Here is a 16,411-nt window from a genome sequence, read left to right as displayed (position 1 = left end):
ATTTATCACCTACGGCAGCAGTAACTCACCAAACCATGTTTTTACGTGTAGCAAGAATGTAGAAACATCTAGAATAGCTGGTGCATATGATGTTTAAAAATCCTTTTAAGAACAAACTTAAATATTTACGAGTTTTCATGTTTAATTTTGAGGATTTCTTTCTACCCCCTCAATGTTTCCTGAGCAGGGGTGGTTAATAATTCAAAAAAAAAAAATTTAAAGCAAATGGTAGGAATGTCTCAAGGAATTTCAGAGACATGGAGAGTTGAGAAAATGGGCTAATATCAGATGAGATGTATCAAAAGTACAGGGCTCAAGACAGCACACAGTCCAGAATTCAAATGGGACATTTATCCACAATAACATGATTACATTTCCAAAACATGTTTTTCTCCCGTGCTACACGGATTCAAACCAGGAGTATCCACACGTTTCTACAGGCGGCAAATGTCTGTCAGGCCCTGAGATCGTTACTTTAAAAGGAAGACCTAAAACCAGACAGGTGGCTCAGTGGTTAGGAGCACTTGTTACATAATGATGAAGACTCGTATTTGGACCCCAGTACCCATAATAAGATGGGAATCTAACATGTGCCTGTGACCCCAGCTTTAAGAGAGACATAGACATCATTGGAGCTTGTTGGCTTCCAGCCTAGCCAACAAAACACTAGCCGAGTGGTTCTTAACCTTCCTAATGCTGAGACCCTTTAATACAGTTCTTTATGTTGTAGTGACCCCCCCGCCATAACATTATTTTTATTGCTATTTCATAACTGTGAATTTACTATTGTTAGGAATCATAATGTAAATGTTTTTGGAGATAGAGGCTTGTCAAAGAGCTTGCAACCCACAGGTTGAGAACCACTGCATTAGCCTTGTATTCAGAGAGAGACTCTGCCTCAAAATAACACATGGAGAGTGCTACATAAGAATACCCCATGCTCTCCTCTGGTTTCTGTGTACATGCAGAAGTTCGTGTACCTGTATACACACATGTATGTATACTCACTCACACAAGTACATATACACCCCCCCACACACATACACATAAACAAATACTTTTATAAAAGAGGGAGACACCTATCCCATCTTTAACCCCCCACTTAGAGAATGGACTGATCAGTACATCAAAGACACAGGTGGAAGGAAGGCTTCCTCTGAAGTCAGGAAAGGCCATCCTGTCCCACCTCTGCTATGCCCCAGTGAATGAAGAGCAGCTCCAGTTAATGCTACGGCTTTAATCTGAAATGTTCCTCACAGGCTCATGCTTTAAATGCTTTGTCCCCATCTCACGGTGCTATTGGGGGAGTTCTGAAACCTTGCTGTAGAGCCTGGCTGTCAGAAGTCACTAGGAGCGGACCCTTGGCAATTATAACCAGCCCTGGCTCCAGTTTCAGTCCTTGCTTCCTGGTTTGTCAGCACATGAACAGATTCTGTCGCATGCTCCCACCACCATGAGCTGTGATGTTTACCCATATCGTCCCACCATAATGGACTGAAAGCCTTTGAGACTGTGAATCAGCATAAGTGTTTCCTCCTTAGGTCGTTTATCTCTGATAGTGTGGTCACAGCAATGCCAAAGTAACTAATACTGAAAGATTGCACTAGACAAGTAGGGTTGTTGTGGCTCAGTTGACCATGTAGTTCCTGGGCATTAGAAATGGTTTATGGGAGGAATTTGAAAATTTGGAGACATGGGTTAGAGAAACCCTAGAATGTCTCACACTGTATAATTATTATATTCTGGCAAAGAATTTGCCTATGTTTGGCCTGTGTCTTGAAAATTTTAAGACTGGATGCAAACATAAAGGACTGGTTATTTGGTGAGTGGACTTCAAGATAACATAGAATCTGGCCAGGTTAGGTATGGTTTACTGCTGGCTGCTTTTAGTGAGATTCACAATAAGCATCAGGAGCAAAAAGCAGCATATGTGGGAAATGCTGTTCGGGAAGAAAACTGAGCTCATCTGCACTGGCAGACAAATAGCTGAGAATGTGGAGCCATTAAAGAAAACCCACACACAAGATAACAGGAGTTCCTCAAGAATATTTCAGATATTGGACATATCCTACCCATTATAGATCCCAGGTATAAAACTTCAAACTCACTTCAAAGATTTCCCCTGGATAAGCAAGTGCCTCTGAAACACCCTGCTCACAAAGGGCCACATCTGAAAGTGCATTTGTGTTCAGCCACCTCGGCAATCAAACTCACTACAGCCACAGTCAAAGAGCGCCTGACTACTGTTCAGACAGAGAGTACAACTTGGCATTCTCCATGAAGTGCATGTTTTGCAGGGGTCGTGGAGGCTTCCACTATACTCTGAGGAAAAGGCCATGAGACCAGGCATCACATCCCAGGGTCAGGTTCCTTGCAGGAATACCCTAACATAAAAGGAAGTCATGAGCACGGTGACTGAGTTACAGTGGGAACTGCAGGATGGCGAGGTGCCAGGAATGTGGATCAGTTGTTCAACATTTGGAACAGGTAGAGAAAATGAGTGGAGCCAGCCCAAGAAAGAAGCTTTTTTAAAATATAATTCATATATTGTTTTTTATTTTGTATGCACTGCTGTTTCTCCTATGTGTAGGTCTGTGTGAGAGTGTCAGATCTTAGAGTTACAACAGTTGTTAGCTGTCATGTGGGCGCTGGGAACTGAACCCATGTCCTCTGGAAGGGCAGTCAGTGCTCTCAACCGCTGAGCCATCTCTCCAGCCCAAAAAAGAAGCTTCTGAGCACTGAAAATGGTAAGTAAGACAATGGAGAACGCTACCTGAGCCCACTGGAACTCAGATGATGCCATTATATGCCCTAGATGCTGGAAATAGAGTCTTGTGTATTTTCTCTTCTGGGCTTTAGTTTCGGTTGAGTCCAATTTTTCCTTACTGCCCTCTCTCCCTGCTATTTTGCTCTGTACCATTATGTATTGGAAGTACATAACTCTCTTTTTTATTTTACAGAAGTTCACAGCTAAAAGACTTCCTTGAGCCTTGAGTCTGAGTAGAGACTCTGCCTTAGACTTTAAACAATGTTAGATTGTGAAGACCTCAGAAACCTTATGGTTTGATCAAGCGCACCTTTCGTCATGACAAGCCATGAGCCTTTGCTGGCATGGGTGAAGTGTTGCAGTGTGAATTTGTCTCCCTGGCTTGTGTTCTGATGCCTGTTCCCCACATGATGGTGGTGTTGTGGAAGACTGAACTTTAGGATCCTTGTTGGAAGGAGTGTGTCACTAGGGGGCAGTCTTTGAAGGCTATAACCGCCCTCTGTAAAGGACTACCTTGTGAGCCGAACTGCTGCCTTGTCAAAATTTAGGTTGTACCTGCTCACCGCAGATCATCACAGCTGGGTTTGTGGACTATTGGCTCCTTTCCCTCCTAGAAGGGGATGGGGAGGTTTGTGGGATCCCCTACCTGAATATCCTCCCAACCTTCTCTGAGAAGGGCTAGAGGATATATCTAGGGAAGGTTAAGAGACTCCATCTATACTACCACAGAGCAGCCCCTACGCCATCTATGCTAGGTGTAGACCTCCTAAAGCGGTTGCTTAAGGTCACCCATTCTCCTGTTACAGCGACTCCCCCACTGCTCTGTAAGCAAGCCTAATAAATCCACTGGTTCTCCAGAGTGAGCTTCAGTGGAATCACAACTTGGGACTGTAGGAGGAAGGAATACAAAAGAAAGCTTCCCTCTGTTGGGTTGTTTCTGTGGGATACTATGTTCATAGTGACGCAAAGGTAAGTAACTGACAGAAACAGAGAGCTGTACACGAATCGCTCATTTCCTCCTTACAAAATGGCCATGAGTTAACCACCATTGTTTAGCCTAAGGGTGCAGAACTACATATAAAAAATTAAGTGGGGACGCTGAAATAATTCAATAGGCAAAGACACTTGCATCAAGCCTGATGACCTGAGCTTGACCTTTATAACGTGATGGACAGAACTGATTTTCACAGGCTGGCTTCTCCAAACATATGTCATGACAAACATGAACCTACACACACACACACACACACACACACACACACACTAAATATTTTTAAAGAATCCAAATAACTCACAAGACATTCCATAGAAAGTAAGAGTTAGAGCTTGGATTTGAGGTTCAGGTAGTCCGAGCTCAGAGGACACTATCTTAATAACAGCTAGAGCTCCAGGAGCACCATGAGCTAGCCTGCCATACTTCACAAGTATGTAGTGATTCCCCTTGACTCAACCATAGCCTTCTAAAACTGTGATCACTATGCTTGTCTCTGAGAAGCCCTAGGCAACACCCCACCCCTTCACACAGCTTCTCATCACACTGTGAACAGACAGCACTATTAGGCTGCTGGCAGTGTTAGGACCTGGTCCTGATGCCAGGACTGTGTCTAACTCTTTGATATTAGCCTGACATAAAAGAAGTAAAGTCACATCAGAAGTAATGTCTTTAGTCCTGGTAACTTTAGAAGCTTATGTCTTCCAATGCAAATCTTGGGGTCCACCTTATGTTGGTGTAAGCTAGGACCATGCTCCAGTCAAGCAAGTGTAGTATGAACTTGGGTCTGTGTGGCCACTGGTCTGTCTGCTTACTCTTCCATGACTCTTGGGGCTGGTTCTTGGACACTGGGGCCTAGTTTAGTTGTTCCAGATCGAATGCTAAACTGAATATGTCATTTTAGTGAAACAAAAAAAATGAAAGAATGAAAAAGGAAACATGGAAGCATCAACACCTGACCTATATAGGTCACAATGGTGGCAAAACAACACACTACGTTTCTCAGTATCAATTTTACTTAGGATCCCTATGAGTTAAGTTTACACGTCATCATTTGAATGGTATAGGATAAAAACACACAAGTCAAAGCATCTTATTTATTTAAGATCGTATGCACAGCTGATTTTTTTTTGTAGAAGGAGAGAGCCGCTTGTTGGTTCCCAACAGAGACCAGGTCTGTGACAGGAAGTTTCCACTGTCAACTTGACATGACCCGGGGTTGCCTGGAAAGAGTGTCTCAGTGAGAAATAGAATATATCAGGCTGGCCTGTGGCCATGTCTGGAAGGGACTTTTTTTCCTTGGTTACTTGAGGTAGAAAGACCCACCCTGAGTGTGGGCATTTCACAATCAGGGCCCTGATCAGACAAGTGTGAGACAGAGCAGGGCCACACATTCCTTTCTCTCTGTTATTGACTGTGGGTGATGTAACAAGCTGTTCCCAGTCCCTGCCACCTTAGGTGTTCTGCAGTGATAGACTATAACCTGGAACGGTAAGCCAAAAGCAATCCTTTCTCTCCTAAGCTGCCTTTTGTTGGGGTTGTTTTATCACAAGCAATGAAAATAAAAAATAGGACAGGGTCTCATGTATCCCAGCCTGCTCTTGAAATGGCTACATAATAGAAAATGAGCTTGAATTCCTAATCCTCCCGCCTCTACTTCCTAAGTGCTACAATTACAGGATTTTATAGGACTGGGCTGTATTGGTCCAACAGCAGCCAAGACATTAGATGGGGAGAGGGGATCTCTAGCTTGGGCCTATATGTCTGGTTCCTGGCTTCATTTCACTGGCTTGTGAGTTATTGCTGGCTGAGTTACAATACCTCTTTTCTCTATGTTGGGATGTTATCCAAGATTGTAAAAGCTGGAAAACAAGTGGAAATTAAAATAGTGGGCAATTAATTTTCAAAGCACACTGATAAAAAGTAGTACCAATCAGTCCTGAGCTCAAGCAGAGAAAGCAGTTTTTGCGGGGCTCCCTCACAAACGCCCCAGCCTGCCAAGCTTCCGGCACTCCCCTCACTTCCTACTTCCCCCTCCCATCTGCACACTCATAATATGCAAGAGTACGTGTCTCCCTTACTGGGATATCTACTCTCTATTTTTTCCTCTTTTCTTTTTCTTCATTTTTCCCCCTTCCTCATTCCAGCCCATCTGGTAATCCCAAAATCTTGGAATACTAACTTATGGGGGCACTCAGAAACCATATAGAACAACATCCCAATTCTGCCCATGAAAACAACAACAGTCCTAAGAAGTGATTTTCACAAGAACATGCTGTTACTTGGGAGAGAACACATGGCCCAAGTCCAGTATTCTCTCCACACGATGCTCGCAGCTGTGTCGTGGAAGAGCATTTGAAAGCCTTAGTATTTTCCATTATCGTGTTGATAAGTAACTAAGAAAAGGCCATTTTGACATAAGAATTTGTTCTTCTCTTCTCAAATAAAGTATCCTCCCTTAAAAATTATCTTTCCAAGTCAGTGAGGGTCCAAAGATGGCTTCAAGGTCATTCCTTAGAAGCCAAGTGAATTAGTAAGATCGCTCTGAATGTTTAAAATATTAGTTTTCTTCAATGTAGATTGCACAGGCAAGTTATAAAAACCTGTAAGAAAAATAGTTTGAAAAAAATTTAATATTCTAGAGTTTATATACAAATCCATTAATACATGAGAATTTCATCTAAATGAAAAAAACAATGTGGTATGTTTCCGGATTAGCGGTCATCTATGAGTGGTGTGGACATGCTGGAAAGGTACACACAATGTGATTGTATGTTTCCAGATTAGCTGTCATCTATGAGCGGTATGTACATGCTGGAAAGGTACACACAATGTGATTGTATGTTTCCAGATTAGCCGTCATCTATGAGCGGTATGGACATGCTGGAAAGGTACTCACGATGGTGATACAAAGTTAAGGGGAAAATAACAGAGCTTCCTATATGGAAGGCAGGTTGTTCTGGTCATTGATTTGTTCAAAGACAAGGTTTTACACTGTAGCTCAGGCTGGCCTCAGACTTGAGGCAATCCTCCTGCCTCTGCCTCTCCAGAGCAGAGATTGTAGGTGTAAGCTCCCACACTTGGCTCTGGACTTGTATTGTTGATTTTATTTTCAATTTTAGATTTCTGGAGACATTGCTAAATGTCCTTATATTTTATCGAACATTGGTATAGTAGTAACTCATATACAATTCATGAAAACTAAAAGTAATTATGATATTGTTATGTGTCACATTGTTTTGTCATTGAGGACTAAGCCACCTACCGGTGACAACGAGGCACCTTGGTAAAATCCTTCCACTCCCGCAAAGGCTCTGATACCAGGCAAGAGTTACTCACCTGGTCCTTGGTCTTCCCTTCTCGCTCACGGATGTGGTTAGCAACAATCCTTTCTGTTTCCTCACAAAGTCTGGGGAAGTTCGCCAACTGTCGAGAAAATGAACGTGGGCATTAATACTGCACAATAAATGTACCATAGAAACAGAGAAGAGGTGCTGAAGCAAGCTGCCCCTTCTGAGAGCAAACAGGAGACATGAACTTCTGCAGATTAACCCCAGCAGCTCTGTCAACTAGGAGGAGATGCCTCAAAGCCAGGACAGCCGTTGTATGGAAATAAAGCTGAAACCTGGTGTCCTGGCTAGTTTATTGTCAGCTTGACAGAAGTTGGGGCTATTTGGGGCTATTTGGGGCAATTGAGAAGATTCCTTCATAACATTTGCCTGTAGACAAGTTGGTAGTGCATTTTCTAAATTAGCGATAAATGCGAGAGGGCCCTGCCCACTGTTGGCAGTGTTGCCCTGGGCAGGTGCCAGTGAGATGTGTAAGAAAGCAGGCTGAACAAGTCATGGGGAGCAAGCCAATGAGCAGCTCTCCCGTGCTGTATGTTTTAATTCCTGCCTTCAGGTTCCTGACGTGACTTCTTTTGATAATGGACTATGGTGTAGAAGTGTAAACTGAAATAAACTTTTTCCTCTCCAAGTTGCTTTTGGCCATGGTATTCTATGATCACAATAGAAACCCTAACCAAGACACTAAGTGGATGCATCAGAGCATCAAGCAGAGGCTTGACAAGAGTTTCTGAGTCCTGAAAAAAATCAGAGGAAATAATAGTAGCTTTGACAGAGATGGAAATAGTGGAAATAGAAAAGAACAGGCATGCCCATGGCTAATTCCAAGTAAATAACTAATTCCAATTATAAGAAAACATGTATACATTAATAATAACAAAATAGCATAATATAAACAGTAAAGGATGAGATTCAGTTAATAAATATGTAGTAGTCAATATGAAGAAGGCAAACATTAAACTGAATTAGCAATAATGCAGAGGAAAATAGTAAATATTATGCTGTCAGTTTGTTGCTGTTATTTTTATAAGACAACAGGTGAACTTAGAGCCTGAGGCCAGCATGGCTTAGCTGGGAGGTTAGGTCAATGAAGGCAAATTTGGAAATGTTTACCAAGAATCTCAAATACATACACAAACTCCCCTGACTCCCCTTTTATCCCCCCCTCTCTCACACACACACATGCTTTAACCTAACAACTTCCCAGGATTCCGAGGTAAAATCATAAAGACTTTTATTACGACATTAATTGGAAAGGCAAAAAGAGGCAAACAGGAGCTTAGTACCTAAGTATCGATGATATTAAACAAATCAAAGTAGATCCACTTATCAATGGCCATTACAAAATATGTTTTTAATTAATATATTTATTTACATTTATGTACATGAATATCTGAATGCCTATGTGACTGTATGTGCTTATGCATGGATGGGTTGTCATACCTGTACATGCATGTGTACATGTACAGACTAGAAGAGAGTGTTGGTGTTTTTCTCCATCACTCTCCGCCTATCTCTCCAAAGCAGCTTCTCTCCCTGAAGCTGGGGTTTACCCTTAGCTAGTCTGAAAGCCAGCAAACCTCAGCCATACTCCTGCCTCTGCCCTCCTCAGAGTTGAGATCTCAAACATTTGCAGAAATACCCAGCTTGCTACCGAGGTAACGGGATCCAATGTGCAGTCCTCTTGGTTGTAGTGCAAACATTCTTAACTGCGGATCCATTGCCCCAACCCCTCAAATCACATCCTCATGCTGTCTAATGGCATGGCGTTCACAGCGTGATATAAGGGAAGAAAACTGAGCGACCAGATAGATGTGTGCTGAGGCCAAAACACCACCTTGAATCCTCAGATACGCTAAGAACCTTACAAACTTCAGCTCTTGAATAAAGTTTCCTCAGGCTTGGAAGAGGTTAGGAAAAGGCCTCCCTGAGAGACGCTGCTTGAGGTCACGTGGTGTCATTGCACACTGACAGTTTACACCTTGCACATTTGTTTCCCAGAAGGACAAAAGCCCCCAGCCCTCCACAGAGCAGAAGAACAAGGTCACCCCATCTCTTAATGGTACAAGTCTGCTGCCCATGAGCAGAGAGTTGAACAAACATGATACAATATGAATAGTAGCAACTCATTCAACTCAGCACAAGCTCATCCTCTCAAGAGGTTTCTAGAGTAGAGTATTTTTATACCACTATCCAAAAAAAGGAGAAATCTAACTGTTTTGTTAGATTTCTCATAAGCACTTGCTGTATATGCATAAAGACCCAAGTCAATCTTCCAGAACCATATTTAAGAAAAGAAATCCAGGGATGGAAGCACATGTCTGTGATCCCATTCCTGGGAAGGCTGGAAATGGACGGTCCCTGAGGCTCACTGGCCAACAAGCCCAGCCTACATGACAAGTCCCAGGTCACTAAGAGATTCTGTCTTAAAAAGTAAAGTGGGCAGTACCTGAGGTTGTCCTCTGACCTCTACACTCATGTATACCGTGTGTGTGTGTATGTGTGTGTGTGTGTGTGTATAACACACACACACACACACACACACAAAATCTTTTTAAACTTGCTCTATCTACTGAGCTCAATTCAACCATGAAAGCAGTCTGTACTTTTGCACCAATAACTGAAACAAAAGTAAACAGACTAAATTCTTAGGGAAACTAAAGAAAAACAACAAAATCCTTGACCTCACATGTGTGTGTGGCAGAGAATGGAAGAGGGGGAAGATTAGCAACAACACCAGGCAGTGCGAGCCATAACCATCACTGAAATGAAATGAATACATTTGATCTGAGCCTGATCTACAAAGGATTCTGGGGGTATACAATACAAAAATGTTGGTTTTCATTGAGAGTTTTGTGGCACTCAGTTCTTATGATGCACACAGACAAGGGGACATCAAAGCCCTTCTGGCATTCAAAATGAATTCTGATTAGGCTCTGTGGCCTCCACCTCATCAGCTCGTTTACTAGGAACGGCTGGGTGTTTACGCAGCCCTCCTTCCTGCGCGCAAACACACTCTGTCCTGATTGCCAGCTCCGTGTCCGCCACACTTCCACATCTCTTAATGTGCAATTGCAATTTCCATAATCATTGAAATCATTATAACTCTCAAGGTCTTTTGCTCTGGCATTCAAATTCATTAAAAGTCTACATTGCGAAGAATTCTAATCGTGCCTGCCTAAATAATGTTGCTCTAGAAGCACCATATTTAGACCTTAATTCCCCACTAATTACTTATATTCTGTCAATTATTCATGAGGCATCAGTGAAGGAAGCCTTTGCTACCAGCTACAGACATTTTCTATTCCTTGACTTCCATCACATCCCTTGCTAGGCAACTGCCGTCCACTGGCCCTGTATGCATCATGTCAGAGCACCTGATGGTGAATCTTACAGTGCGGAGAGGGTGGTTAACTATGTAAATATACAGTCACACAGCATGGAGAAGCCTACCATAAGAATGCCTCTTGGGATTTAATGCCCTTGCATGAGACAGAATCTGTCAGTCACACTGTATGTCGACTAAATGACAAATTACTTCCAAATACCTTCTTGTTTAGATCTCTTTACTATTCTTAAATAATAAAGATTCAATGAAGAAATAATAAAACTTTTTTTTTCAGAATCCAACCCTTGAATGTTTGATTCTGAGAAAATTTCAATGACACATGTCCTGAAAGAAACTAGCATTATAATTAAAAAATATAAAACTGCATCTTAATTATGTCCAATATTTTAAGTGTTATGTGGAGTTGTGCATAATTATTTTGGGAAACCTCGCTATAAAAATTTCAGTATGAACCACATTTTTCTCTGGGGGTAAAAGAAACACTTGAAAGGTATTTCCATCCAATAAAGCAAAAATTACAGACTTATAAAATTTACTAAACATGAATTAATCAGATCGTAAGAGCCAGGCAATTCAGTTTCTCCTGGGATAGGCATGAGTCAGCCAAGGCCTCAAGAGTAACTAGTCCGATGGAGGCCTCAAGCAAAAATACAGGTTGTTGGGAAATCATTGTTCATGGACCTGTAGCAAGGTTCACAGAGAAAACAAACCTAAGCTAGAACAGTTTCCTTCATCTGTTAGACACAACGTTGTGAGTCTCGCTGACACAGATACGGGCTCTTTTTTTTTTTTCATCTAAAAGCTATAAACCTTCAGATGTCAGCCATTTGTTATGAACTAACCAGCAATTATGACTGCACTGCTCATGAAAACATTTCAAATTTATTTCATTTTCTGTGAATTAAGCATGCCACCCTCAAAAGTCCCTAGCAATCCTTTATGTGTGTTTGACATCTTGTTGGATTTATTCAGGAGCTGAGAAAATGGTTGTCCCTGAAGAAAGTGCTATCAAGACGGGGAACTACGTTCACCCACGCTCACAAAAGCCTGGAAATGAGGAGCGATTTTAGTGCAGAGCTGTCAGGAAATGGTGAGGTTCCTCCTCACAGCACAGAAGTATCCTCTGTTTCACAAATGGCATTTGGGAAATCCACAAAGCTGGTGAGGGTAGGGGAAAGGAGCCAGCTCCTGGCGAGAGGGACTTGGGTAAAGTGAATACAGAGCAAGAAATGTGTCAGTTGCCCCCCTCCAAGTGGGCAAATTCCAAATCTCTAAACCTCAAATACTTTCTGCAACCAGAGGGAGAAATGGTGAGGTGTGTGATGGAAAAAATCTTTAAACAGAAATAAAGAGAACTTTCGTGTTATTAAGCAAAGGCTAAGAAATTGAAATGTCGAAGTCCAACCTTGGAAGGCAGAAAGTTGTGCTATTGTCAGTAAAGGCACGCCTGGTCTCTTAAGGAATGCAGAAGACATTTAAATAGGTCAGGGTGGGGATGGGAGTTGACACAGTCTCCAAACAGTACCTGAATGTCTCAGGCAGGGTTTTGTCTTCCCTGACATCCGAGTTTATCTTTGGTAGACATATTAATGAGCAGTTAAGTTGGGAAAAGAAGAAAAACAGAAGGTAGGAGGGAAAACTAAGCATTGGACCTGAATTTCCTATAGCATCCAATAAAAACTTCAAAAAAATAACCAGTCTGATTTAGAGAAATTGAAACTTAAGTCTCTTACACAGAGTGAGGGTCCATCAGCATTGCCCCACTGAACCTATCCGGAGCTTTGTGGCCGTCCTTTTCACCCTACATGAGTCATGCTACATCGAGAACACATGGATTTCTTTATCCAGCCAATTGTACATCCAAAATTACTATTGGAAAAAGAAGGGTGATCTAGGGTTGCAAAAGAAACTGAGCTCAATAAATCAAGTCCCCACTGTGTGAGCTCATATTCTCAGGGTCCCTTCATCGTGTAACAATAAGAGCCTTGTGAGGTGTTATTAACACAGTCCCATGTGCTGAAAGGAGAATGGAGGGGGTAAGATGAAGACCAGGGGTCTCCTGAGTGTTTTGGAGATGGAAAGATTGTAAAACCATATCTAGAAAATTCAAGAAAGCCTCTGATTGCATTGCCTTTGAATGCCTAAAGGAAGCAAACGTTTGATTTTTGCAGCTGCTTTGGTGCCCATAAAGGAATACAAAGTCCCTACTGCCATGTCTCCTCAGGATACCAGTGCAGCTGGAATGAAGAAGAGAGAAGAGTTTCGAGATGAAAGGGGGCACGAACACATGGTCAGGACTTCAGATTCTCTTCTTTAGTTTATATGGGCCCTGGACCATGTATGCACTGACCCAACATGTGACAGAACTGGGCATCTCTTCAAACAGCACTTTTTAATGCAAAATTCTTCTTTGGGTTTCTTATGGCCAACTAAGGTGTCTTCTTTTTTACTTGCAAAATTTTTTTTTCTCTAAGCAGTGGGGAAAAGAATCAATTAATTGGTATCATAGCGATCCAAGAATGTGGTTTCCCAAAAGGCCAATAAATGGCACAGTTGCTAAACTGTGGTCAAAAAACAAGTTGTTCCTCTCTGTACTTCCTGCAAAGAACTTCAGGACCTTGAGACGATGTGCCAGAGAAGAGGAGGTAAAGGAAGGCAGATGAAAACTGATGCCCACCAGAAAAATGCCAAAGTTGAGATGTCCCTGGAGAGAAGCCAAATGGCTCATAAAGCCCTAATGTCCCTGCCTTGTTACCCTGTGTCCCAGAGACAACAGTGAGAAAATATCGGAGAAGAAATGCATTCTCCCAGAGCTAAAAAAAAAATAGCTTTGTGCTGTGCCGTTTGAGCATACATAAACCCCAGCTGTTTTAAACTAATGTACGTTTATATGGCATAAGGAAAAATGTGAAAAGATTTTACACGTACAGCAATCAACGTGAGGAATTATAGATGAAAACAATGCTTTAAATACATATGTGGACAGGTATGTGAAGCTATAATATAGTTAAAATAACTCTATGTTTATATTGCCTGAAGCAGTCTTATTTTACTCTCATAATTATGGTGAAAGTATTAATAGCACCCCCTTTAACTCTCAGGAACGTCCTGCACTGGACAATAAATTATATAGTCACTTTCTCAATGCCTCTCAATGCCTTTGTGTTCAAAGGGGTCAAATAATGAAGTGTTAGCATTAGCACATGTAACGCTAATTAGGATTTTTATCTGAAAAAAAATTTAATTATACTAGTTCCAAAATAAGAGGCTAATGGTAGTCTTAAGGCCAAAAACTTGAGCATCAAAATAAAACATAAGGAATGACAGATGTTTGGATGAAAACCTGTCCAGATGTCATCATTTTCAAAGAAATGACTAAAACACTCTTTTGAAACCAAGTACATATTTCTTTAGCATCAAGGGAACTTAAGAACATGTAAATTTTTAATAAGTATTTATACAGTGTCTCTCCCGGGGGGTTAGTCATTGCAAGTGGTTCTAGGGTCTGGAAGATAAAAGGCAAAGCTCTTTGTTATAAATACACTTCTAATCAGCAAGAAGAAGGACTCCCATGAACAAACGAATGCATGCAAATTCCCACACCCTAGCTCAGGCATGATGAGAGAAACAGACATAGGTTAGCAACTGAAGCGTGGAGACAGGAGTAAGGAAAGGGGCCAGGAACGGACTCACAGAGGCCCTCCAGGAAAGTGTTTAGGAAAAGATGAAGAGTGTACTAGATCTCTGTAAAGGAGGAATGATGGAGGAAGACGGGAGAGGAAAAGAAGACATTCAAGACAAAGAGAATCACATGTACAAACGCCAAAGGCATTAAACATCTTAGAGGGGAGTGAACAGCCGTGGCGGGAACAAGCAGTAAGACAACAAACATAGCTGAACGAGTACTTAGAAATTAGACAGTGGAACGCAGACCTTAGTGATTTAAACTTTATGCTCAATGAATGGGTAATAATTTTAATAAAACAAATAAAATATCGGTCTGAATTTTAGAAAGGCTACTTTGACAGCACCAAGGAGAGTGAATTGGGGGTATTGAGGGTAGAGGTTAAAGGCTCAGGAAACCAACAGGACTCTTCAGAACCTAAGAAAGGACAAAACAATGTAGCTGTAGTAGTTAGGGGATAGTGTATTGGTTTGAATCTGCAATGTCTCCATAGACTCTGTTTGGAAGAATCAGTCCTGACTTTGTAGCACTACTGTGAAGGCTATGGGACTGACCAGAGGAATTGCATTGTGAGACATGGTCTCTCAAAGTTACTAATATATGCCATGGGGTCTAGTCACAATCTCCGCTTCTTGGTTTATAAAATATGAACAGATCTTCATATATCCACTACCACACACCTTCTCAGCCAGGGAAAAAACTGGATTTTTCTCTAAAACCCTGAGCTAAATGAAATCTTTCCTCACCAACCTACTGATACGGAGCATTTTGAGAGGTCTAGTCGGAGGTGTCAATGTGGGACTCATCGATATTTTCAGGTTTAAAGGGAAGTTGAATGGTGAATCATGATCCGCCAACTAAATTTACAGCAAGAAAATATGGATATCCATAACCAAGCTCCGTGGGATCCCAGGATTTACAAGGAGGCAAGGGTAGACGGACATCAAGAACAAGAGAGAGAACACACAGAGATGGAAGAGAGTGAGTGAGAGAGAAGCATAGCCACTTCAAAACAAGAGTGACATCAAAAAGAAGAAAAGTGCCCAATAGTTATGGCAGCCAGGCTCCTTGGCCATGAGTGTCTTCATAGAGTAGTGGAGCACAAGCCTGACAGGGGGTTGAAGAATTAACTGGAGGAGAGAAGGACAGTGGATAGGCTTGAGGTCGGGTTTTTCTGAGCTATAGGTGTGTGCAACCTTCTTAACGTGACAGAGCATGCGACTGCACAAACAGCAGAAGACTCCTAGGGACCAGTTTCCTTAGGAAAACACACATGTAACTTTGGCCAGGGTCAGTGTCTCATCAGAGATAAAGATAAGGCAGGAGGCTTCTCTGAATACAGGAAAGCCTGAGGGATTGGAAGAAAAGAAGCCAATCTCCTGGTTTATGGCCCCCATGAAATTATCATGTAAAGGCAAAGAAGAGAGTATTCAGGTTAACGTCCCTGTGTGGAGAACATGAGAAGTCACTGATTAGAATCCACTGGAGTTTTGTTGAGTAGCATTAAAATTGCACTAAGGTACAAGCCTCTATATGTTGTGGTACTCATCCAGAAAAGGGGCACATGGCTTCCAAGCTTCTCGGGAACTTGGGGTAAAGACAACTGGCCACTCTCAGCATTCTTTGAGTTTCGACTTGTAGAAATGTTAAATCAGGCAGAAATTAAGTGACTAATCAGCAAATCAAAAGTGTCTCAGTCACCCAATTCTCTCTCCGTCACAGTGGGCTCTCTGATTTAAAGACTGTGTTCTTTTGTTTTTGAACCTAAGTCTCAGAGACAAAGAGGGCAGTAACTTTCAAATATCCTCTGAGCTCTTCCATTAATTTTTTTAATCGTCTTTTTAAAATCTAAGGAAAGTTGAAGGGTGGCCTGGAACTTCTAAGACATCTGTCTATGATGCCAAGGACCACAGGAAGTCAGGGGAATGTGATCCCAGCAGGGACTGAATGCAGTATCAGGAGTCAAGAGCAGCAAAGAACAGCAGCTGTTGGCTGTTAGACATGAGCTCTGCATGGACAAACACTAAAGGTGAACGGAGAATGAGGGAGAAAAATGTAAGCCACCTGCAGTGGAATAATCCTGCTTTACATTGTGCAAACTATGCTGTGATTTGTTTGACAAAGGATATCACTGACCAATGGTTGGGCAGAATAAGGTTAGGTGAGAAAACCAGACTAAGGACACTGGGAAGAAGAAGGGCAGAGTCAGAAGAGTATCCAGGAGAAGCAAAGGGAGTAACACATGCTGGAGGACAGATAAAGTCACGAGACA

The 16,411-nt window shown here is 41.9% G+C and overlaps 1 protein-coding gene across 2 annotated transcripts in view; it reads right to left on the bottom strand.

Annotated features, from left to right (window-relative positions):
* Dnm3 (dynamin 3) overlaps window positions 1–16,411 on the bottom strand; it is a 466,696-nt gene that overhangs the window by 281,345 nt on the left and 168,940 nt on the right. For both annotated transcript variants that reach the window (XM_038349305.2, XM_038349304.2), the window contains exon 11: window positions 7,098–7,184. In XM_038349305.2, coding sequence (XP_038205233.1) covers window positions 7,098–7,184 — 87 coding nt within the window. The remainder of the gene's footprint in view (window positions 1–7,097; window positions 7,185–16,411) is intronic.

This window comes from Arvicola amphibius, chromosome 12 (assembly GCF_903992535.2).
Source record: "Arvicola amphibius chromosome 12, mArvAmp1.2, whole genome shotgun sequence".
NCBI classification, from domain to species: domain Eukaryota; kingdom Metazoa; phylum Chordata; class Mammalia; order Rodentia; family Cricetidae; genus Arvicola; species Arvicola amphibius.
The sequence above is the reverse complement of the archived record's forward strand: the minus strand, read 5'-3'. Positions and strand labels throughout refer to the sequence as shown.